Source organism: Colossoma macropomum, unplaced genomic scaffold, assembly GCF_904425465.1.
Source record: "Colossoma macropomum unplaced genomic scaffold, Colossoma_macropomum, whole genome shotgun sequence".
Lineage (NCBI taxonomy): Eukaryota > Metazoa > Chordata > Actinopteri > Characiformes > Serrasalmidae > Colossoma > Colossoma macropomum.
Window position 1 is genome coordinate 25,480,261 of NW_023494803.1, and position 24,058 is coordinate 25,504,318.

Consider the following 24,058-nt stretch of genomic DNA (forward strand, 5'->3'; position numbering starts at 1 on the left):
GATACAGGCTGCTGCATCACACTCTCTCTCCCTGGAGAGTCTTCTGAATATGCCAGCAAAGCAGCTTATGAACTATATATTTAATATAGAGACTGAAATCTCACTAAAGCCGTATCTAAATGGTTTTGAATGCGATCTGAAAGCTCTGCTCTGTTTTTTTCCTAAGCTCTTTCATGAGGTGATACTATTGCTGGGGTTTTAGTCTTCATTGAGACAGTAGATATGGAGCCATCTAGTGGACGACTAGGATAACAAAGACTAAAGAACAAAGGATATGTGTCATGAAGTCCACCAGAAATGTGTTCTCTATATTTTTCAGTGGTTATTGAGGACTTGAAAACACACGTAGCTGTATTGAATCTAAATGCTATGAACTTTTCTATCTGTTAAACGAATTTTGAACGAATCATCCGATGCCACATATAGCATGAGAAGCATTCTGTGATGTATGTGTCTGTGACATGTTCATGTATTCTCAGGTTGTGGGTTGAATTATCACAAGCGATGTGCCTTTAAGATCCCTAACAACTGTAGCGGTGTGAGAAAGAGGCGGCTGTCCAATGTGTCTCTGCCGGGCCCCTCGCTGTCAGTACCTCGACCACTGCCAGCAGAGCACTCTGTGGTAAACCTAGATGAGGTGAGGAGCTCTTGGCCTGAGTTTATAAAGTGATAGGGTAGTACAATGTCAAGTTAACACCTATGTCAAATGTAGGTGATCATCCAACATTTTTGGTGTCTGAAGTTTGCTTTGTCAGTTTTGCGCTGCAGCTACGAGGCTATTGTAGCTAACTACTAATGGAAAGTTACACCCAAAAAAGCATGCCTAAATCATCACATTCTTGCTTCAAGCCACACCAAGCTGCTAAGTAAACTAAAAACAGACTTGCTAGTGTAGTTTCTGACACTTACTGACATAATATCATCAAAAAAGTGGACAAGTTGCAAACAGTGTTATCAGCTGTTTATCCTATATTATACAGGGAAGATTTTGTGATCAGGAATTTTGTCTAGTCCTGGACCACACAGCATTCTGAATGGAGAATGGAGAAACGAAAATGTAGTCGAGTACTAGGATTAACCCTGAGCACCATCCCAGCCTACAGTGTCAGAAACCACATAACTGTAAATGTTGAGTTTATAAAGGGAAATTCCACTGATATTACAACATTTCTTTATATATCAATGGGTTAGATATAAAGAAATGTATTAATAACTTTCATCCAACAGAAAGTTGAATTAAATTCTCTTATTTGTATGAAACTATTTATTTGTGGAATGGTTACAAATATGTTGCCTGACACCTGAATCATGGTTTTATTGTAGTTTTGAGCTATTCATGGCAGAGGTACATGCAGGGTCAAACAGTCTCTAAAGAAAATTATTTTTACTGCTGTTTTACCATTATTGACATTACAGTTGACTACATTTGGGGTAAGAAGAAAATTTGGGTAAATTGTTTTCACTATTCCAGACTTTTCCTTTACCTCACAAGCTCTCAGTGCTTGGCTTTTTCACTCTGCCACTCAATGTATTATGTGATCTCATTTGTTAATTTCTGCATGCCTACTTAGTATATATTGTAATAAATAAAGACATGCTTGGCCTTTGCAAAATCTGTTTCATTCAAATATGCTCACAGAGGCTGAAAAAAGTGATTAAAGACTGACTTTTGGCACTATCCAGATTAGTGTAAACCATATTGTAAACTCATGCGCCTGACCCTGTCTGTAGAGGCTAACCTCTCTAGGAATTACTAGACATTTGAGTATGCATTCCCTTCCAGTAAATGCAGTTTTCAACATTGCCTATTTTGGCTCTCCATAACTGAAGTACATGGATTTAGGAGGTTGATGGCATGCACTCTGAATCGCAGTATATATTTCACTCTTAGTATATATTATCTTACACAATGTAGTAAATTAGCGTTTGCTTCTGTGATTGTAGTGTCATGAAGCCATTCTTTATGAAGTGTCTAAACAGTGCATATGAACTGCACCCTTTCTTGCACAGTTATGTCAGAACAGAAACATGCAAAAAAAAGAAGAAAAGTGAGCTCTTCTTAACTGGCCACTGTTCAAACCTTGTGCAACTATCTGTCTGGAATGAACCCAGTGCAGAGTATGTTCTTTTGTGTTCACCCTTATGAAAGGTCATTGGAAATGGAATTAACTTAATCAAATCAAGCCTCTGTGGATTCCTTTCTGTGTTGTTGTGCCCAGACTCTGTGTGCGTGGAGAGGGCCAGGCTGAAGATTTTTTTTTTGTACTTCTCAAGGGCTGAGTCAGGTTTTATTAAAGCTACGTGGGCTGTTTTGAAGTGCTAACAATTAGAACATAAGTACAGAAAGTTGAAAGATACAATGTTTGGATTTTTTATCACTTAGCTCAGTTTCCTATCAACATTATAAACAATTCGAAACATGTGTTAAGCAATATGGGAAAGTCCTGTAATAATAATTTGTCTGCCGTGTCTCCAGGTTGTAAAAATTATGTTGTAATTATTGTCTTTTCCGACTCTTTTCACCCCTGGTGAACCCCCAGCAGCAGCGCTCTCATCAGGAAGCGGGGAAACGGATCCCGTCCTGGAGCGGCCGGCCCATCTGGATGGAGAAGATGGTGCTGGGGAGGGTCAAAGTGCCCCACACCTTCGTCATCCACACCTACACGCGGCCCACCATCTGCCAGTACTGCAAACGGCTGCTCAAAGGCCTGTTCCGCCAAGGCATGCAGTGCAAGGGTGAGCCTTCACTTCTCCCTGGAATATGTAAATATAAGTGCAGGCCAGTAGCCTGCAAGTATGTGCATATGAGCATTTTGGTTTCTCCAGCATATGCTTGGCATGCCTGTAGAACGTGGTTGAAAACCTATTTCTTTTACAATTTTTCATAAGGATGCATCGATACAGATACTGGTATCAGGCATCAGGCTGATACTGTGCTCATTTACTCATATTCAACCTCATAAAAAGGCACCAATACTAACATCCAATACCAGCTGATTCCATGTGACATAAGCCCAGTGTACGCTGCTGCGCTAATGAACAAATGACTCAAGCTAGCAGTGAACGAGAGTGTGCTCACACAGAGAAGTGTTGCCTGCGGCATTGCAGTCGGACACGGTTAAAACTTTAAACATTTCCACTAGGAATACAGTGTGAGTTTAGCCTGTTTGTAAACACACACAAATACGACAACTTACCCAACATAGGTGGAGATGGGTAGGCTAGCAAAACAGAGGCGGAAAAAACTGACATTTGCTACCAAAGACTGTATACGCCAAATTTACTCTGTTTGACTAAATAGCAATAAACGAGGTAAAACGTTAATATGTTTATTTTTTGAAACTGTCTTTGTAAAATAGGTTGTAGGGAGACTGTATAGTCCTACTCTGTACATCACCTCTTGATTTTAGTAGTTAGCAGCACTGGTGTAGCTAACTACAGTTGTTCAGAGTGTTCGCTCTGTATTCGGCATGCAGTGTGTTGGTTTGAATGAAACAGCCAGAATCACTTGCCACATTAACAGTTTCTTTCAGTTATTTTAGTAACAAGTCATTGTTATCATAATATGCAATAATAACTTTAATAAAGTGTGGCTTTAAATATTATAAACTATTCACCAAGACGTTTTTTAGATATTTTCCTCAATTTTTCTAAGAAAAAGAAGTTATTAAATGACAAAATAATACACTGTGATTATTTATTTACATTATGTTTTGCCTTAAGATTTGAACTCTAATTTTGAAATATGATGAATTCTGGATATTTAATTTATTATTACTTAATTCTCCTATAACTTAATGCTACACAGTTTTCTCAGTCATTTTAGAATCTGCTACAAAACCATTCTTTATTCTGGACACATATATAACATTTTAATTTTTCATTCATTTTATTGATTTCTTTCATTTTAAGTTTTTATTCACAGCTTCCTGGTGTCCTACTAATTATCTGAAATGTGAAGTTGCACAGAGCTAACATATTAGAATCATTCTATACACTTAACTGAAACCAAATGGCTTTTTTTCCACAATTTCTATGTATTTGCTGTGTTTAACATACTGGAAAAGACATAAAATATGAAATATGTCATACCTTTTGCACAGGCTACATTTTATGTTAAACATTGTATGTTAAATTCAGCAAATGAACTGTTATTGTGCATTGTGATCAAAACTGCACAGTCCATCTCAGGAGCAGCCTTCCCCTCACTACAGGACATTTATCACATCAGGGTCATCAAGAGGGCCTTCTGATGTTTTTTTTCTAAGATTTTTTCTTCCACCCTCCCACTCTGAAATGGTTTAACTTTTGGCCGACTTTGCACTCAATAACTGCACCTTACATACACTGTACTGCTGCTGTCAGAACACTACTGTTTACATCTATTACTTGCACAGAACACTACTGTTTACATCTGTTACTTGCAACATGCACTTTATGGACCACTGCTCTACATACTTGCACATACGCACACGTAACTTTAATTTTTCTTTCAACTTTGCACATATAACTGTACTTTTTTACTATTGTTTTTAGTGTATTTGTACTTATGTATTTAATATATATTTTTTTATATTTCTATTTTTTTTCTAAGATTATATTTGGTGAATGGAGGAACAGCAAAGTAAGAATTTCATTGTACAGTGTAACTGCCTGTTTCTGCTGTGCATATGACAATAAAACTCTTGAATCTTGAATCTTAAAAAAATGTGCAGAAAATGTGCAGTGGCACCCAACCTTTGCATATGACAGTATAATAGGTAAAAGCTACATGCCATCATGCCACTAAGCCAGCCTCAGTGGAGAATTTTTCCCCCACTGTAACTTTCTTTTTCTCTATCAGATTAAAATCTTTCATGACGCAGGTTTATAAACATTAGCAATATAAGTTAATAAAAATGCTCATGTTTATCGATTAGATCTGAAAACACTTGGCAAACAAACACTCAAATGCGATGTTAGATTATATTAATAGATTATAGATTATTAAGTACAATATCAATTCATGATTAAAAAGTTTGATGGGGAACTGTTCCTGTTGTAAAAATACTGTGTGCACCACTGGTGCAAGCCTAGCTCGTAAAAGTAACTCAGCCTCACTGTATTTTTTTCCCCCCTAGACTGTAAATTCAACTGCCACAAGCGATGTGCATCTAAGGTACCGAAAGACTGTCTTGGGGAGGTTGTTTTCAATGGAGGTATGACATTAGTGTTGTAATGGTTTATTGGTTTGGTGGTTATATTTGTATTTGTCACATCTTACATGCTGTATGTCTTCTCTCAGAGCCGGCTAGTCCAGGTCCGGATTCAGATACCACTATGGAGGTGGACAGCAGTGATGTGAACAGTGACAGCAGTAGAGTCCTGGATGACTCTGAGGAGCCCACTACTCCTGATGACAAGATCTTCCAAGGATATCCCTTCGCAGACCAGGAGAGTAATGAGGAAGCTGTGAAGACTCCTCAGATCAGGTACTTATTTATTTATTGTTCTGCATGATGTAAAGGTTCAAAAAACACTTGCCTCATTCAGAGAATTTCCAGATCTAAAACCCTGTGGGTATTCATGTGGGTTATGTAGTCCCTGGACTGCTTCTCCTTCACTGATGAAAATATTTTCTTGAAATGATAGTTTGGTGGTATTTGATGGTTTTCTTTACCGAAATTAAGTTGGCTAAGACAGGTTTGGTGTCCAAAATTAAGTCTTCCTTTAGGTTAGCTTCTTCTGAAGCCAGGCCTCAACATAGGTGGTATTTACATCATAACAAACAGAACATGAATTGGGTGGCTTTTATCCATCCGGTTAAGGAAAACACATGTAAATAAGAGAAAGCAGAAAATGTATCATGGGTCTTGCGAAAAACAAGAAAAGCTCTACTGGCGTAGTAACATCTTTAGAGGGCAGCGGTGAGTAATGTTGGTTTGAGCTTGAGCTGTGTCTGTGGACAGTTGAGAGTATCAACATCTAGAAATCAAGATGGCTAATCAGCCAATTTGGCCACGGCTTGTGCTTTAATAGTTATATACAATGGACAAAAGAGAATTAAATTGTTAATCACAAATTATTTTTATGACAATTAATTGTCAGTTAAAATTTAATGATCATGCCATGACGGAATGTTAAAGCCTGACCAAGCCAACTGTCAGCTTGGACACCAAACATGTATTGAATAATTGAAAATATTTAGGGTAGGATTGGGGAATATATGATATTCATCATTATCATGATAAATTACATCACAGTATGTGACCAACTGTTTCATTACAAAGAGGGTGTAATTAGTGCTCCTTTGGATTTGGTGCAGTGGAGTATGTAAAACATTAAAAATTATTAGACTCACAGTTCCTTTTTCCTCAGATTCAACTTACTGAATCTCAGAAAAATGAAATATAATGATGCATATTGTGAATTGTGTATATTGTGTCTCATTTAACAAAGAATTATAATCTAATTTATAATCAACCTAATTCATCTAGGTGTAATAATGCATGACTGACAGTGTGAATGATGATATTTTGTTGTTTACAAAAAATAGCTTTTAGACAACTTCAAAATTACAGTATGTCTAACAGTTCACATTAATTTACCTCTCTAATTTTTTGTCTTCCTTTAGTCCGTCCACTAGCACTAATATTCCACTGATGCGTGTGGTCCAGTCCATCAAACATACCAAGAGAAGAAGCTCCACTGTGGTTAAAGAGGGCTGGATGGTGCACTACACCAGTCGAGACAACCTGGTAAGATCCCCAACAACTGCTTTCATTCCCAGCTAAATAAATCGAACATCTGAGATGGTAGAACACCTTCAAAAATAAATGCGGGTCCATCTTAATACATATTTAATAAATGTTAAGGAAGAACCTGAAACCCTTGTTAAATCATGCAGGAATTGTGGTTTTTAGACTTTTACTAATGGTCATTACTAAAAATATTTCTAAAACGCATTGGTTTCCTCAGAGAAAGAGACACTACTGGAGACTGGACAGTAAAAGCCTGACTCTGTTTCAGAATGACTCAGGAGCTAAGTTCTACAAGGTAAGCAACACTTTTATTATTTTATTATTTTGTAATATGAAGGTCAAAAATTGATTACTCAGATGGCCCATAGGTCAGTAAAATTCTGCTCGTTTTTTGCCTAGAGATGAGGTCAGTGGAGTAAATGGCACAGAATGTCCCCTCCCCCGCTGCCCTGGTTTCACTTTATGTGATGTAAAATTTCACTGTAGTCAAAGTGGAAGACCTGGCAACACTGACAAAGGCAAAAACTTTGCTGTTACTCGTAGTGCATCTGAGGTCATTCTAGCATCAAATGCTAACGTACTTTATCCTTTGGTACCACTGAATTTCAGTTGTCATTTAGATAGCTGAACAAACTTTCTCCATTTAACTGATTTACTTCTTAGTAACAAATGCGATTCCTGATTTGAGTAAATGTACTGTCAGGGTTCGAGTTAAGGAGGAATTCGAGCGGATGCAAGGGGGTGCCCCATTTAGTAAAAAAAAAAAAAAGACTCCGGAATGAGAACTGCTTAGGCATCTTAGTGCAATATCACTGCCTGCAGTGTTGCTGACACTACTGTAAATTATGTCAACATGCCTAATATTCTAACTTATCTCACTGGGAATTGCAGTGGAGAGTTTTGTTATAAAATATAGACATTTAAAATAAAATGAAAAGAACCATTGTGTTGGCCACTGCATTGCATTGCATATCACCGCTGTCCAAAAAAATAATAATAATTTTTGTAGATTTTTATTTTTCTTCATCATTTTATCACAGCAGCTGTCCTTCACATTGTGTGAAAATTACATGATGAATGAACCAATAGAAATGGTCCAAAATTACTCAGAAAAAAATCATTTTACATTGACTTCCATTATAAGTTTTCTTCCCCTGAGAAATAACAGTTTTGGAGATATGAGCTTTTGTTCTGATAGCAATGACATATTTGATGACATATCTGAAACTGTCCCCCCAATCCATCTGATTTTTTTTTTTTTCAACCACTGACTATAATAGTGTTACAATTAACCACTTACATTCCCAGCTTTACTACATCCTAAAGACCTTTACATACCAAGCATGATTTATTCTGATTTTGGTAAATGAAACTGAACACTTGTATAGCTTGCATACAATTTTTCGGAAGGTGAAAATGCAACATTTTTATATTCACCCCTGTTTGATATTTGCAAACTTTTGCTGGCAACATGAACTCACCAGTCACTGCTGTGATTGTGGTTGGGATAGCAACAACCAAGTTAACTGATCGGCTGTGAACTTTTTGGCAAACATCAACAAGGATTAGTCTGTCTTCTGCTTCGTCACGTGTGGAACTTCATCTCCAAAAGTAGCTCACACTGGGCTACAGAACTATATGCGAAAGCGCTAATAAAGTTTCAGCTCCTGAAATCTCTGTTCTCCTTTAACTTTTCCCAGAATATAATAATAATAATTTTGTAAGCAGCAAAAGACATCTGTGTCTCTTCAGCACATTCCGTCTGGCCCTTTATTATTCAGTAACTACAAGAACTACAATGCAAATGGGTTGAGTTATTTCCAGGTTATGGAAGTGTATAATAAATGTCCATAAAATAAAGGGTTACTTTATGATGATTGAGCCACATTAGAAATAAATTCCTTTATCTACAGCTAAAATCCTTTCTGAATGCTTTCTGTATGCACTTGTGTGTGTGAACATAGACAGAGACAAGAATGAACAAGTGGCACTATTGTGTCAAATTAGACCTAAACCTTTTAATATGTAGCTGGACACATGTAATTACACATTTTAAATCTCATAAATGTAAGCTGTTGTATTTAAACATATGCTTGAAAGACAGGTTTTAATCTCTCTGTAGAGCCTTGTTAAAAGCAAATAACAGAGTAGGGTATGAGGCAGTTCCTCATAACAGTAAGCACTGTAAAAGCATGACAGTGTGGTAAGTCTCTGGACGATGTTGAGAAAATGTGACACTTTTCTTATAGTTTTGTCAGAATTACTGAGTGGTAGGTCATCTGTACATATTATATAATAATTACTCATGACTGTTAGAAAAACCTAAGCACCCACAGAAACACATCTAAAACTGTCACACCTTCAGAGACGAGTACACATGCTCTCTTGTGGGCAGCCCCCCGCTGTGTGTTTTATGAGGGAACTCCAATGAGTGTCTGTAACCTTTCTCTAACACACCAAGTGTGTCTCACAAGTAAAACCAAGCTCAAGAAAGCCCACAGGGCAGTGCAGGGGAGTGGGTAAGGCTGATTTGCAGACCACTTTATTAACATGTAGAAGTCTAGACGTACTGGCATTTTCGCTTTAGCATTTTAATGAATTTACATAATGTAAGTACACAATTGGTTGCATGCTGCTCATGGAGGAATCTATGTGGATGTAGAGTGCCAGAGTACTTATAATAATTCCATTGGGACCAATATATTATAGTCTTATAGCTTTATTAAAAGCAAATGACTTTAGTGCATGAGGCAGCCGTGGGGTAACCGAGCCCCTTTGTTCTGGGTATTTCTTACACCTCTGATCTTTGCAAAGTACAGTCTTTACTCATTTGAGTGGTCAGCAAGGAGATTTGACCCTCGATATTAAACCCTGTCAACACTAGGTTTATTTTTCAGTTAGTAATCTTATTATCCAGTAAGTACTATGAAGTATTTGGTAACTTCTAATATCTAAAACTAATATGTAAGGTTTATTTTCAAGTGAGAAACTGAAGTGTGTGGGCCTGCTGTTAATATACTGAGTTAAGTGGAGGCTGGTGGTCCTCTCTTTTTTTTTTTAGTAACATTTTTTATGCTCATTCCATGCTTGCTGGTGGTCATGTGTCAGTCATAAGATGAAGCGCTGCCTTATACACTGTTTTATACATTTGGAAGTCGTATTGTGTTCTTTTGAAGACATAAGCCCTGTATTTTTGGTTTCTCAACCTCTTTTATGGGGTGTGGGGGCTTCAGTTTTGCCTCCAGATAAATGCTCCTCACCCAGACCACTCCCATTTAGTGTGTAGTAACCACCCCCAGCACAGTGGTAGCTGTGTGTCGCTGGCTGCAGCCCGCTGGGCTCATGCACACTCAAGCACACACATAGTCATGGAGGCTTTTGGTGTGCTGCCTTGTAATCATGAAGCACTTCAGTGGGCTAGGTCACGTGGTGCACATTCTAACCACAAGCACTTGATCTGAAGCTCAGCGAAGACCACTATTGGTCACAGCTACCGTTTCGCTCTTTCACTGGAGACTGAGCTGGGGGCTGAAAAGAGGGCGGCATTTAAAAAGTCTGTCAGAAGCAAGGCTGCCTCATTTGACTTTGAAAAGTCAGAAAGGATATGAGCACATGAGCTTCTAGTGAAGCACACGCTTAGATAGAATGAAGACTCTGGACTCTATGGTGTACAGAAGTGTGCTGTATTCTAAGGATTTAAAGGTACGCAATGAAAGAAAGTTCTTTATTAGGCTTTTTGTCAGGAGCGGTGTGGCTGAATAAATAACTTCGCTGTAAAACGTAATGCTACATAATGTACTGCCTGGTTATTACTAACCCTGAAAATGTACTTTTCTGATTTATCTTTTTATTATTTATCTATTATCTACTGTATTATTTAGTTTGATGCAAGGCTGTAGTTTGGATTTAATTTGCATTATCAGTCTCTTTCACAGTGTTAATTAGACTTTAAACCTCAGGGGCCTGGATTGTCATGTTGCTAAACAAAAGATTGACATTACTGAATTTCACTGTTAGATTGTAAAGCACTTTGAGCTGATTTGTGTATGAAAAGTGCTCTATAAATAACATTTATTTATTATTATTAATATTATTATTATTTGTTTCAATGTCAAAAAGTGACAAAAAGAAGGTTTCTTTCTGCAAAACAAGGCTTTTGCACAACATTTTTTTAAATCAACATTAAATCATAATATAGAATCTCCTCTTCTACTTACAAATACAAATGCAGTATTGACTGAAAGTTTCAAATTTGCACTTTCAACAGAATTTCTTTTACTTTTTTGGAAGTCTGACTTTTCTGTTTCACTTGCAGGAGATTCCTTTGTCAGAGATCTTGCAGGTGGAGGCAGCGCAGGACTTTGGCAGCCTGGCGCTGGGGAGCAATCCACACTGCTTTGAGATCATCACTGCAACTATGGTTTACTATGTGGGGGAGAACATGGGTGGGCCCCACCTTCACATTCACAACCCCATGCTGGCTGCCTCTGGGGTGGGCCTGGAGGTGGCCCAGGGCTGGGAGAAGGCCATCCGCCAAGCCCTCATGCCTGTTCCAGTCACACCTCAGCCCAGTGTGGGCTCTGCTGCTGGTCAGGGCAAGGACCACAGTGAGTACAATAATCTAAACAGTTAAAGCTTGCTCATGTGTTATTTTTTCACATTGAGGTTAGAATTTGCATCTGGGTAAAATTAGGTTGGGGAAAACATATTCTTCATGTTATGCATATTCTTATTAGCAAATATTATTGATCCATATGTTTCAAATGTAACAAGCAGCTAAACTGGGCTTTTGCAGTTATTGCTTACTGTATGAATAATGCAATCGATGACAAAGTGCATTTCATAAGAGAAAATATGAATGATTTTGAAAGGTTTGCTTCAGAATTTCCAGTTCCAGTTCAGATCTTTGATCACCTGAACGTGCTGTCAGAAGTTTGCTTTGCTTTTCAAATTGTTTGTAATAAATATTTTCTATTATAAATCTGATTAGAGTTTTTTCAGTAAAATTGAAGGAACATCAGACAGGCAATAATGACATACACCACACATATCCCCTTTTTGGGATGTCAGTGCCCAAAACTTTCAGTTTAAACCACCTTTTGGGATATAATTTTCAATATTTACTTTTAACAAAAGTTTGGACAAAGAAGTATGAATTATGTTTTCATTATTAAAGTAAAACCTGCTCTTAATACCAAGGAAAGCACTTTGTGGTACAAAACCTAACCTTTGTTCACAAAACATTTGTTTGTAGTTGTTTATTTCTTAATCAAATTAAAATTAACTGTGAAAATCAACCATTGCTGTGACAATTTTACGACTACGTTCACATTACAAGCCTCATTGCTCAATACCGAATTTTTGCTCAGATCTAATCTTCCTAACTCGATGGTTCACAGGTGACTTCAGTCTGTCATTAATGTGAAAGAGTCTGTGTCCTGAAATGACCCGCATGCGCACAACCTAATCAATAACGTCATATGAATGAACTGCATTCATAATGAACAACAAACAAACCAGCAGAACGAGACTTCATCGCAATGATAATTTCCTGTGAACAGCTCTCAGCTGTTCATTATTAGAGCGAGACAAAGATGAGAAACGGTCAGATGCATTGTTTATGCAGTGTTTACTGGCACTGGCTTAGACACAGCTGCTGCGTTAACACTGAATGATAGTGCATGCACACTGAAAAAAAACAAACACATGAATTCTGATCTGACCTTTTCATTAAGGCAGCATGGCCATGCGTCAGATATCTAGGATCATGTATAAAATGGCTCAGATTTGATTTGAAAAGATCAGATATGTGTGTCCACACAGTTCTGAAAACATCAGATTAGAGTCACATTAATGCAACAAAATCAGATTTGTGCCAGTTCAACCTGGTAATTTGAATGTAGCCTAAAAGAAAGCAAGGTGCCCTTTTGCAGTGCACATCAGGCTTTTCTTCTAAAGAATCTTGATAAGATGGCATTTTCTTATGTGGGTCAACCACATTTCCATTGTGCACATACAAACCTGAATACCTCCATGTACTGCCATGGACAAACTGCACAACATTTAGAACACATTACAGCTTACTGGAACCAAAGGTACTGGGTTCTACACCTGAGCACTCTTTTTCAAGCCTGATTTACAGGATTACTCTATTGTGTGATGAAATTTGTGGTTGATGTGCGACTGTCTTTAATATTGTGATGCACCTCCACTTTCCATACAGAAAGCCACATGGAAGTGACTATGTCCTGATAATTAGATAATTAGAGTACATGCTGTACACGTTTCATTTTATATACATTTAAAATAAGATCTTCTTAAATCAGTGTTGACATATGAACACATAAGTAGACATTAATGTAGACAAGCAGCCTATGAATTTTTTAATGATTATTTTAACATGAAAAATGACTGCAACAACACCTTGCATGATACCTGCCATCTCAGTTGTGAATAGCGACTTTATTTAACATTGTGTTACACATTTCATTCTGTAATATCTTGCTTCTCCATCTCTATGGCCTCAGTTATTCATCTACCATGTTTTATCAGGAAGTTGTTTTATGGTCAGCTAAACTTCCTGGAGCAAAAAACATGAAATATCTACCACTGGTTCCTCTTCTACAAATTCTACAACAAAAGAAACTGACTTTACAACCCACGATCCTCAAGTTGAGTGTCTGTTGATCGGTTATCTTCAATCAAATGCCTCCGCTTTCTAGAATGCAACAGCTGAGTTGATCCACTCTTCTCTCATGTTTGCTCCCACTCGAGCAAAAATCTAATACAAATCTCCAGTCCCTGAATTCCAAGCCTTGAAATACCATAAAATACCATTGTTAAACCATATTTTAACTCATAGCAGCCCCTTCCATGCATACAAAGCATGCTTTAAAAAAGAGCTTAAAAAGTCATCCCATCAGTGAATACTTACGTTAGTACATAGTTTTAATTAATACACTGATTGATACCCATCTTCTGTGTAGTTTTATACTGTGCTGCACTCTTTCTTTTCTTTTATAGACACTAATGTTACTCATTATTTACTGCATCATGGTTCATCTCATATGGGATTTAGAAGACATATGTCATTCTCTGTACTTCTTTATCTAACTGCATATTCTGTAAGATGTCCTGGAAAAGAATTTTGAATTTTCTTTTGTGTGCCCCTGCAGAGGAACTGTCCATCAGCATTTCTGTATCCAACAGTCAAATCCAGGAGAATGTGGTGAGTGTGTGTTTACTGTTAGTATTGCGCAGTTTACCGCAGCGGGTGTATCGTTATTATTAGCCCTACCATCAACCTCACACTTCTACATTTTCTGTAAAGGACCCCCCAGTCAACATCAACAAGTTTCATCACATTTACCAACCTTGTTACAGGAAAAAGGAAGTACCAAGCAATACTTAAGGACAATCACTACAGGCTCACTGATAATAAGACACTAGTATTTGGTTAGTTATTAAAGGTATTGGTCTGTTTTCTCTGTTTTTAGGATATCAGCTCTGTTTACCAGATCTTTGCTGATGAGGTGTTGGGATCGGGCCAGTTTGGAATTGTATATGGAGGTACGTTTGTGAGCAAAAATTATTCAAAGATTTTCTTTCTTTGCCTTATCTTAACAGTTAAATAAATGTCATTTCTGTCAAAAGGGAAGCACAGAAAGACGGGCAGAGATGTGGCGATAAAGGTGATTGACAAAATGAGGTTCCCCACCAAACAGGAGAGCCAGCTGAGGAATGAAGTAGCTATATTACAGGTAAGATCATCACATCTTACTGAGATTGTAGGGAAATGCATGGCCCTCTGTGACAACAACCTACATAATTTTATTGATAGTGTTTCTAAGCGATTTTAAAGGTCTATGAATGTTGACTACAAACACTTCCTCAGCGTATCATATCTGAAAACATTAAATCTGTTCATTGAAGGCAATGACCTTTTTGAGCTTTTTCATTTTGCTCATTTAAATCTCCAAAATAGTAATTTACAGAAGAAGGCAACAAACAATGGGCCTCATTCAGCAATATTTTATTAAGTTTTTTCTTAAATTTGCTCTTAATAAAGGTCCTAAAAAAACATCTTTGTCAGATTCATGACGTGTTCTTAAACCGCAGAATTGTTTACACCTTTGTGCTCTTGAGTGTGTGTAGATTCTGTTCTTACCTAACAAATCCCAAATAAGAAAACATTGGTCATGTCAGAATCTGCAAAAGTTGGTTTTGAGAAGAAATTTCTTTTTAAGAACGGTTGGAGAATGAGGCTCTTATGCTCTTAACTTTTAATGTAGGTTAATGTAAAGACATTTTATTCCAAGTTATTTAAGAGTGTTTCTATTCATCATGAAATGTTCACACAATGTAAAGGACATCCTATGTAGCCTAATCATAACTGCCATTCCATTAAAAAAAGGATATTGTGACTGTATCATGATACAGATAACAAGATAACATGTTGCCATATTGCCCACCCTCTAAAGGCTATTTTCTTTTTGTGAAGAACTTGCATCATCCTGGCATAGTCAACCTGGAGTGCATGTTTGAGACCCCGGAGCGAGTGTTTGTTGTCATGGAGAAGCTCCACGGAGACATGCTGGAGATGATTCTGTCCAGCGAGAAGAGCCGGCTCCCTGAGCGCATTACCAAGTTCCTGGTCACACAGGTTCACAACTTTCTCATCTAACTGTTACTTGTCTAAATCATGAGGATCCTTCTAGGTTTCTCTGTGTTAAGAGTGCAGCTCTCTTTGTCTTTACTCTGGTTTATTCTCCTGGATTATTATGAATGAGGCTATGTTTAGAGTAGTCTGGATCTCATCAAGAGGCTGAAGTGAGGTTCTCCTCTGCTCTACGGCTGGAGTCTGTGGGCTGATTAGAGCACAGGGGTCCCTGAGGGGCTGGGGCAACAGGAGCTCATCCATTAGCTATGGATCTGCAGCCTCCAATTAGCAGCCACAGTGCAGCTCTGATGTGGCCAAGAGGCCCCTGACTGTATTGATGGGTGTATGTTTCAATGAAAACAAATGGTGAATTTGAGTGAATTTGATTTCCTCAACATGTGCTCTCAACATGTATCATTACATATTATGTGATTTATATCTTGTAAATGTGTAAATGCTTAAATCACACAGCATGGAGCTTATAAAGGGCTTATTGCCTCAATATCTGTTTAGGTTGCACTTAGTCAACATAATTATATTTTTTTGCTTACAGATACTGGTGGCTTTGAGACATCTCCATTTCAAGAATATTGTTCACTGTGATCTAAAGCCAGAGAATGTGCTCCTGGCCTCTGCAGAACCCTTTCCTCAGGCAAGAGTCTTCAACGTCATTCACAAACACTCACCATTTCATGACTCTGTGAAAAGACTAGACCACTGTATTACTACATTAGTAATTACATAACCTACAGATTACTTAGAAGATAAATAGAGAAATCAGAATTAAAAAAGACAAAGCAATAAAAATATATTTAACTTAACAATAACAAATCATGCACAACCTTTCAAAGGTTCTACATATTTAGAATGTAGAAAAATGTTTATAAATCGGTGTTTCTTACTTTGAGATTTTATCATCATGCTAACTGTCAACTATTACTGATTCATTGAGAAGAGAAATTTAATTGGTTTCTGATTATTTTTTTCAATCCAATCAGTTAAATAAATGATTAATCAATTGAATTGCAGGTGAAATTGTGTGACTTTGGTTTTGCTCGTATAATCGGCGAGAAGTCCTTCCGGCGCTCTGTGGTGGGAACCCCAGCGTACCTGGCCCCAGAGGTCCTGCGCAGTAAAGGCTACAACCGTTCACTGGACATGTGGTCAGTAGGGGTCATCATCTATGTTAGCCTGAGCGGCACCTTCCCCTTTAATGAGGACGAGGATATTAATGACCAGATCCAGAACGCTGCCTTCATGTATCCACCAATGCCATGGAAGGAAATATCCACAGAAGGTAAGAGGACAGTGTATTCATAGTTACCTGTTACTAATGTTTAGTAAAAAGCAGTGGGGAACCTTCAGTCCCTTCCAGGCCTTCAGAGAAGGCTTGATTTTTTTTAAATAAAAAATACTTTTTTAAAATAAAAAATATGGGTCTTCAATTTTTAGTTCATTTTTATTTAAGATAATTGTCTTGTAATCAGAATCCTTGTGTATTTAAACTCAGCAAGTATTTTAGTACTAGTCTTTGTTTGGAAACAAAAGAGTTAAATTTTTGAAACAGCAAACTGAAAATGATCCAGTGAGGACCATGTGGGTAGATTCAGTGAAGAAGCGTCTTCTCATTGGTTAGCTCTATATCAGGGCTCTTTGTTTAAAGAATCACTGTTAAACTGCAGCATACAAGATAAAATATTTGCCTGTATGTATGTGTTACAAGCTTCAGATACAACACAGGATGTATTTTACAAGTTTTAAATCTCTGCATTTTATCTAGAACGGCCAGAAAATGTTCACGTGAATCACTGTTAGCTTAGTGAACATGTTACTAGATCCCATACTGGTGCTAGTTGAGATTAACATTATCATAAAAAGTGTTTCTTCCATGTTTTAACCTATTTTTGGTATTTGTGGCACAAACTGAAGAACTAGCTCTAATGGACACAGTTGTGATGAAAAGTGATGAAGAACTTTCAATAACAATTAATTAGTTCAATGAAGATAATGACCTTAGGAGAGCTTTTGCATTTAGCTGACATTTTAAATATCATGAACTGTGGGCACATTTTAAGCTCTTGCAGTGCAGCGAGTTTTAAAGTACCATTTGTTTTACAAGTTGGTGACCCTTTTTATTTGAACGTGTATTGCAGTGGTTGTAGTCTAGACAAGGGATTAGCCTTTTCTTATATTACAGAATGTGGCTTACCATATAATTTTACTTGCTGAGTAAAAATCCACTTTCCCCTGTGCATGTTAGAATATGGTTACTTGATTAGACACTGACCCTTAAGGTGGATAAGAGGATGGTCAGATCAGTTCATAGAGGTTTTTGACCACTATACAAACTGGAAATGTGATTCACATATCACATTTAAACATGCAGTGTAATCATCTGCAAATGGTCTAGACAGTCTGTTTTGAATATTAAGGTAAGTGGATAATTGCAGTGCTTCATGGCTGTATTTGAAGCAAGCAGCCATACAGTAGATGCTAAACGTGTGTCAGACAGGAACTAAGCTGCCCACCCCCGCGTCTGCTTACACTGCCACAGCCTCAGACCTTTAAGCTGTAATGAGTCACTTGCTAATTCACCACTCTGCCTACCCCCTCAGTACCCCACCACAAAAAAGTACAAGTTTTACGTTTTATCTGTCCTAATGTCTTTTCAAGTTCTATAACAACCTTACAATCTGTGCTGTTCAATATTATCTAAGAAATTCTATCAATTATAATTTAGTTTGATTATTTTTGTCATTATTTGACCCCTTTTCAACATTATTGATATGTGACATTTTGATATCTTCTTGACCTTTTTCACACTGAGTCAGAACTGTTCATAGTAATCGTGGCTCAACATTTAGTCATTTTGATCTTAACTTTCAAGGTCTCAACTTTCTATCAGGTCACTAACAACAAGTGCCCTTTTTAATCCACAGCAACAGATCTTATCAACAATCTTCTTCAAGTGAAGATGAGGAAGCGGTACAGTGTGGACAAGTCCCTCAGTCATCCATGGCTACAGGTTAGATAACACAATGTGTAACATACAGTGTGTCTACAGTGTGTCTGTACATTCCAACTGAAAACCAAAAAGAAAAATTCCATCAGTGAACCTACGTGTCTTTTGAATTTTTACATGTAGCATTGATTAAATAGTGGTAAACCCGAAAACAAACAGACAAATAAATAAACAATATGTTTTTTAACCTGTATGTACCTCTCCGCCATAAAGGGAGTGTAAAAAATACATTGTAAATAAAAACTTTATCTCAAAACTTTATCATAAAATGATATCTTAGGCATCTGGTAACAAATAAAAGTATTTCATGTAATCACTGCAAACAAAAAGAAATGCCTAAATTTCCCTTTAAAACATTATGGGTATAAACAAGTATTAGTAAATCATTGCAAGGATTTAACTGGAGGAGATTTGTGTAGTAAAATAGTGAATTGGACAATAAAGGCAATACATTGTTTTTTGTTTTTTTTTCATTTTCACATTTGAAAATATTATTTTGGCTCATATTTTTGGGATGCATGCATCATTGAATATTTTTAAAATTCATCAAAATATTCCAAATCAGTGAGGAATCGTCACCTTCATGAAGAGGCATCATTGTATCTCTAACTTATATGTTTTTTGGGGAGATTTATGTTTGAAAACAGCCCAAGAATTCTATTTTGAACAAAATGTAAGTGCATATTTCATTCAATATTATTATAATACACTGCAGCTTCAATCACCACCTTCGGTTTAGGGATGAGACAGAAGGTGCGAATATTCAATATACATTCATATAAAAGTTTTAAAAAATCAAATAGTAATGAAGGATTTTTGATATGCAAATGAGCTACTCTTTAAAGTCATACTGATACATGAGGTGTCTAAACTCCACCAGAGGGCAAGAAAGAGCCTGCAAATAATGTTTTAGTTAGAGATTCTTAACAGTGTACTCCAAGGAAGGAAGCATAGACAGATTACTGCAGCTGGTTAAGCTACTACAGACAAGATGAGAATGTAGGAGTTATTTAAATAAATTCTAATATGAGTTGGACTAAAATGCTCATCACCACTTTGGACCAATGCATCTATGCGTTTTACATGTGCGCAGGACTACCAGACGTGGCTGGACCTTCGTGAGTTTGAGACGCGGCGAGGGGAGCGCTACATCACCCACGAGAGCGATGATGCGCGCTGGGAGGAATACGCTGACGAGCACAGTCTCATCTACCCGAAACACTTCATCATGGCTCCAAACTTAGACGACATGGATGAAGACCCCTAGTCACCTTATGGACCTTATCACGTACTGAAGGACAGTGTCAAACTCTCAGTAGGAGGCGCTAGCCCCTTAAAGAACTGTAGCTAAAGAGGTCAGAACACAGCACTCTGGGGTCAGTCAATGGGGCAAGTGTTACAAAACCAAGCAGGATTATGCACCTGCAACATATCAGGAGCAGCAGCAGTAGTGGCAGCAGTGTTAAAGCCCTGTTATTCTGGGTCTTGGATGCAGTCAAGGCCGTTTATGATGATGAAGGGTTTTTGTTTTTTTAGGTCAATCCTATTTGGCATAGAAACCCTAAACAGCAGTATTTCATGGGTCTGCATTCTGCTCTCCAGCACTGACTACCCTACATCTAAAGGTGCAGGTCTGTTTGTCTTATTTACAGATCAAGTGTTCTCTCTTCAATTTTATAATAATGCTCTTAATTTGAAAAAAAAAAAAACAGTAGGGGATGTTACAGATGTGGGAGAGAAGGGTAAGGGTCTTTTATGAATTTTTACTTATCTGCAGGCTAAGTTCGCATAGCCTCATGTTTTGTAATCAAACTGGAAGATGCATTTTTCTAAGCTGGCTGCAAAGGATAAGATTGTACACTAAAAAACAATAGAAAACTAAATGTTGGTCAAAAACAATTAATGCAGTCAAGAACTATAAGAAAATCTACAGTTCTCTCGTATAACAGTCCACTTCAGAAAATGAGAAGTAGATAGAGCCTTTCATATGCAGTGCCTTACGACGGTGTTCAGCCCTATTAAAATGTATCAATATTTTGTGGGATACACTGTATGTCCACTCAAGTATCTGGACTCACGTTCTAATTTGTGAATTCAGCTACTATTAGGTGCACCCACTGCCAACATAGACATTTAATTGTGCACATACAGCTTGTATAATCTCCATAGAAAAACTCTGCTAAGAGAATGAGATGAGATTGAGCCACATGAGTCTTAGGTCACCATGTCCAGGTGTCGGCTAGAGGGGTATAAAGAGGTATAAAGTATGTGGGTGCATGCTTCAAAGCCATACTGTCATAACTACGCTAAATATCAAGTTTAGTAAAACATACGTTGCAGAAGTATTCCGAAAAATTCTTTTTTTCAGAGCATACAGTACTGTGCAAAAGTCAGAGACCACGTTTTCATTTAATTTCCTGTGAAAACGGACATATAAGTACAAATTTAGTGTACATTAAGTACATTTAGTGTGTCCATCCTTTGCCTTAATTACAGTTAGCGTTCCATACAGAAGTGTGCAGGGATATTTTCCAGCCCTCCACAGTTCAGTTTTAGAAGTTGGTTGCATTTCTGCTTCTCCTCATCCAAATAATCCCAAACACATTCAATAATGTTGCAGTTTGGGCTATTTTTTATTTAATATTTATTTTTCTTTCTCAATAACAGCTTCTTGGCAATTATACATCCTTTCAGGCTCATATTGTTGAGTTTTCTTCTCACAGTGGAAGGATGGACAGAAACACCTGATCACAATAAAAATATAAAATAAAATTGTATCATTTGCAAGACAAAAAAACTGTTGATACATTCCAAGAGGGCTGAATAATTTCGCAAGGCACTGAACATAATGCAGTTTATACAACACCAGTCTTCAAAAATGACCAAAATGAACTGCAAATATGAGACACAAATCAAAACCACACACCTGTCATTTACGTCCCTTTTCAGTTATAACGTAATTTGGTCATTTCAATACATGTCGTGGTTGTTGAATGCTACCAAGCCATCTCTTTTTCTCTGTCTGTAGGGAGGATATCTGTTGTGCACTACAGATAATCTGTGTTGGTTATGCTATGGACGGTCCTTTGAAAAGCACTACAGTCTGTTAACACAATTTCAAGATCGTCCCATAAAATCCCATTTAAACACATCAAAATATTTGCTAATAACTGCTATAAAACCTGGTTTAACAGTATTATGCTACTATCCTTTCTTCTTCATGTGGGCTGTATGCTGAATGTAACACAGTGGCAGATTTTAAAATCCATTCCAGAACTGGAATTTTAAAGAAGAGAACCAGAGAGAGGACTTCAGTTACAAATACTGAACTAACTTTGATAGAAGCTTGTTTTCATTCAACAAGAAATAGGTATCACAATAAGATATGGCAGTATAATGGACAGACTCATCATCGTTTGTTGTGCACTGTGAGACGGAATGCATGCAGTGAGGCAGACAGCTGAGATTTGCCTATTTATGAGCTCTCTCTTTATCCAATACAGTCAGCAAATCAGTACTCACTCTCTTATGAAGGTTTACCATAGCACAGAATAAGGAGCCATTTTGAACAGGCTCGTTTGCCTGTTTTAAAGTTTGCATGAGATGGAAGCTTTTCTGTCACTTTTTGTTCTTGTAATCTGGGAGAGGAGGGCATGTTTGCGCCTCCGTATCCTTATAACAGTTACTTTATGTTGCCGCTGGATTGGCAGGTGTGAGTGTTTTGTATATTTTAGTACATAAACAAATAAATGCTCTACTTCATGTCTCTACTTCATTCTTCATTTCATGACACAGCGAAGTGAATACATATAGAAACATAATTTACAGGAGCTGGACAAAATAACATAAACCCCAACATTAACATTGAAATAATGAATTACAAAGACAGCAACACAGATAAAGTGTTTGTTTGAATTCTAGTTCTCACTGTGTGTCAGTAACAAAAGTGGTGTGACACACTCCAATATGTGATTTGTCAAATCTGCATGTGGCAGCTTCAGTAAAAATCCAATAGGAATATTCACTTCAGTGAAATAATGAGAATCAAAAGTAAGAGTAACTCCAAAAACAAAGTATAAAAGTGTAGTAAATGAAGCTTGTTAGGCTCTGTTCTTCTCTTTTTGATCCTTTCGGTCTACAATGAAGGCGTTAAACACTTTAGACATGTGGTTCCTATCACCAGCTTTGTTGACCATTCTGACTCAGGGAGTTTCTCTAAAATGGAACATTTCACACCATGCAGCTCTGAATGACTTTAGTACTTAACCATGTAATTATGCAGTTTTTTGTGTAAGTGTAATACCCCTTTAATGCCTAAAATACAAAGTTAACAAAAATATATTCTTTACAAAGTTAACCATAAGTAAAAATATTATTTCTGTTTGGAAGTGATGGACAATTTCCAATTGGTTGCCAAACAAAACAAAACAATTTTTTTCAAAAATAAGCACAGAACCAAAAGTGGTTCTTCTGTGGCATCGGCCCAAACAACTCTTTTTGGTTCAATAAGTTTACATTCAGTATAATTCAAATATAGTAAATTGCTTTTGTTCAATTCTCAACTAATTTTGGCATACTAAACATACTTAGTTTACATAAATCCAGCAGTGTTTTAATGAGTTACCATCAAAACAGTTGGGTCAATTAATGCCAACTCACCTAGGCACTGTGTGGTCATATCCCACCATGCATTTCCATGAAAAGTTTAAGTAAAACTTTAACATTTTATTCAGAAAACCACACCAAAATACAAAGCTAGCTGTTGTTCTATTTAAACTCTAAAAGGGAAAACTTTAAAAAGTGATAGTTAAATCATTAATTGAGCACAGCTTTGAAATTTTGATTGGGTGATTGAACTAAATTAAAGTTTTTGCTCAAATGTTTTTCATGGAAATCCATGACGTGACCGAACACAGCCTAGGTGAGTTGGCATGGAATGATCCAGGATAAAGCAGGGCTCCACTTATTAGAAGGTATAAGTTCATCAAAACTTTGAGTACAGCCTAAACCACACCTGGCTTGGCAAATAAGAGTTATCACAAGTTGAAGCCCATCTTTAGTTTACAGATTCAGTTTACAGATTAGGAAAATGACCACAGAACTGAATCAGCTCCTCTGTGAGCCAGTCACAACAAACTCTACAAAAGCAGGAATTTATGGCAGTGTTGCCAATACACCAAGACGCATGCTCAGGGCCAGATTAAGATACTGTGGTGCCCATGGACATCAGAGGTCTATCCTCTCGAACCCACTGATAAGAACCATGTTAAAAAAAGGTCTGGTTTTTTTGTTTTGCTGAAAACTTGTTCTATCGATTCTTCACAAAATGTCTAAAACTGAACCAGAGGTTTTAGTCCTTGTCAAGCATGCCAGGTATGCCAATAAGAGGGTGAGAAAATCACTGCCAAAATGATCCTGTCTATATGTTTTACCCATACAGATGCAACAGACCACCTAATATACACAACGATCATACTTTTGGATATTTCTGTCTAGATCATCAGGCTGACTGTTGTGTTGTGTGAATAGATTATGCATAAACTGAATATTTCAAAAAGTGTGCACATTTTTGAGCAACCTTTTGGCAACCCCTGGGCAGTGACCCAGGTCACTCATATGGTAGATCTGGCCATGCCC

The 24,058-nt window shown here is 37.3% G+C and overlaps 1 protein-coding gene across 3 annotated transcripts in view; it reads left to right on the forward strand.

The window, feature by feature from the left end:
* Positions 1-22,191, forward strand: part of prkd3 (protein kinase D3) — a 67,376-nt gene extending 45,185 nt beyond the window's left edge. For 2 of the 3 annotated variants that reach the window (XM_036592818.1, XM_036592819.1), the window contains exons 5-19: positions 480-637; positions 2,541-2,736; positions 5,121-5,198; positions 5,285-5,471; positions 6,614-6,737; positions 6,958-7,035; positions 11,056-11,347; positions 13,916-13,968; positions 14,237-14,309; positions 14,394-14,500; positions 15,241-15,402; positions 15,953-16,051; positions 16,429-16,696; positions 18,339-18,424; positions 19,515-22,191. In XM_036592818.1, the coding sequence (XP_036448711.1) occupies positions 480-637; positions 2,541-2,736; positions 5,121-5,198; positions 5,285-5,471; positions 6,614-6,737; positions 6,958-7,035; positions 11,056-11,347; positions 13,916-13,968; positions 14,237-14,309; positions 14,394-14,500; positions 15,241-15,402; positions 15,953-16,051; positions 16,429-16,696; positions 18,339-18,424; positions 19,515-19,688 (2,135 nt within the window). In that variant the 3' untranslated portion in view covers positions 19,689-22,191. The remainder of the gene's footprint in view (positions 1-479; positions 638-2,540; positions 2,737-5,120; positions 5,199-5,284; positions 5,472-6,613; positions 6,738-6,957; positions 7,036-11,055; positions 11,348-13,915; positions 13,969-14,236; positions 14,310-14,393; positions 14,501-15,240; positions 15,403-15,952; positions 16,052-16,428; positions 16,697-18,338; positions 18,425-19,514) is intronic. The other variant, XM_036592821.1, reaches the window with a different exon arrangement.
* The last annotated feature ends 1,867 nt before the right edge of the window (positions 22,192-24,058 follow it).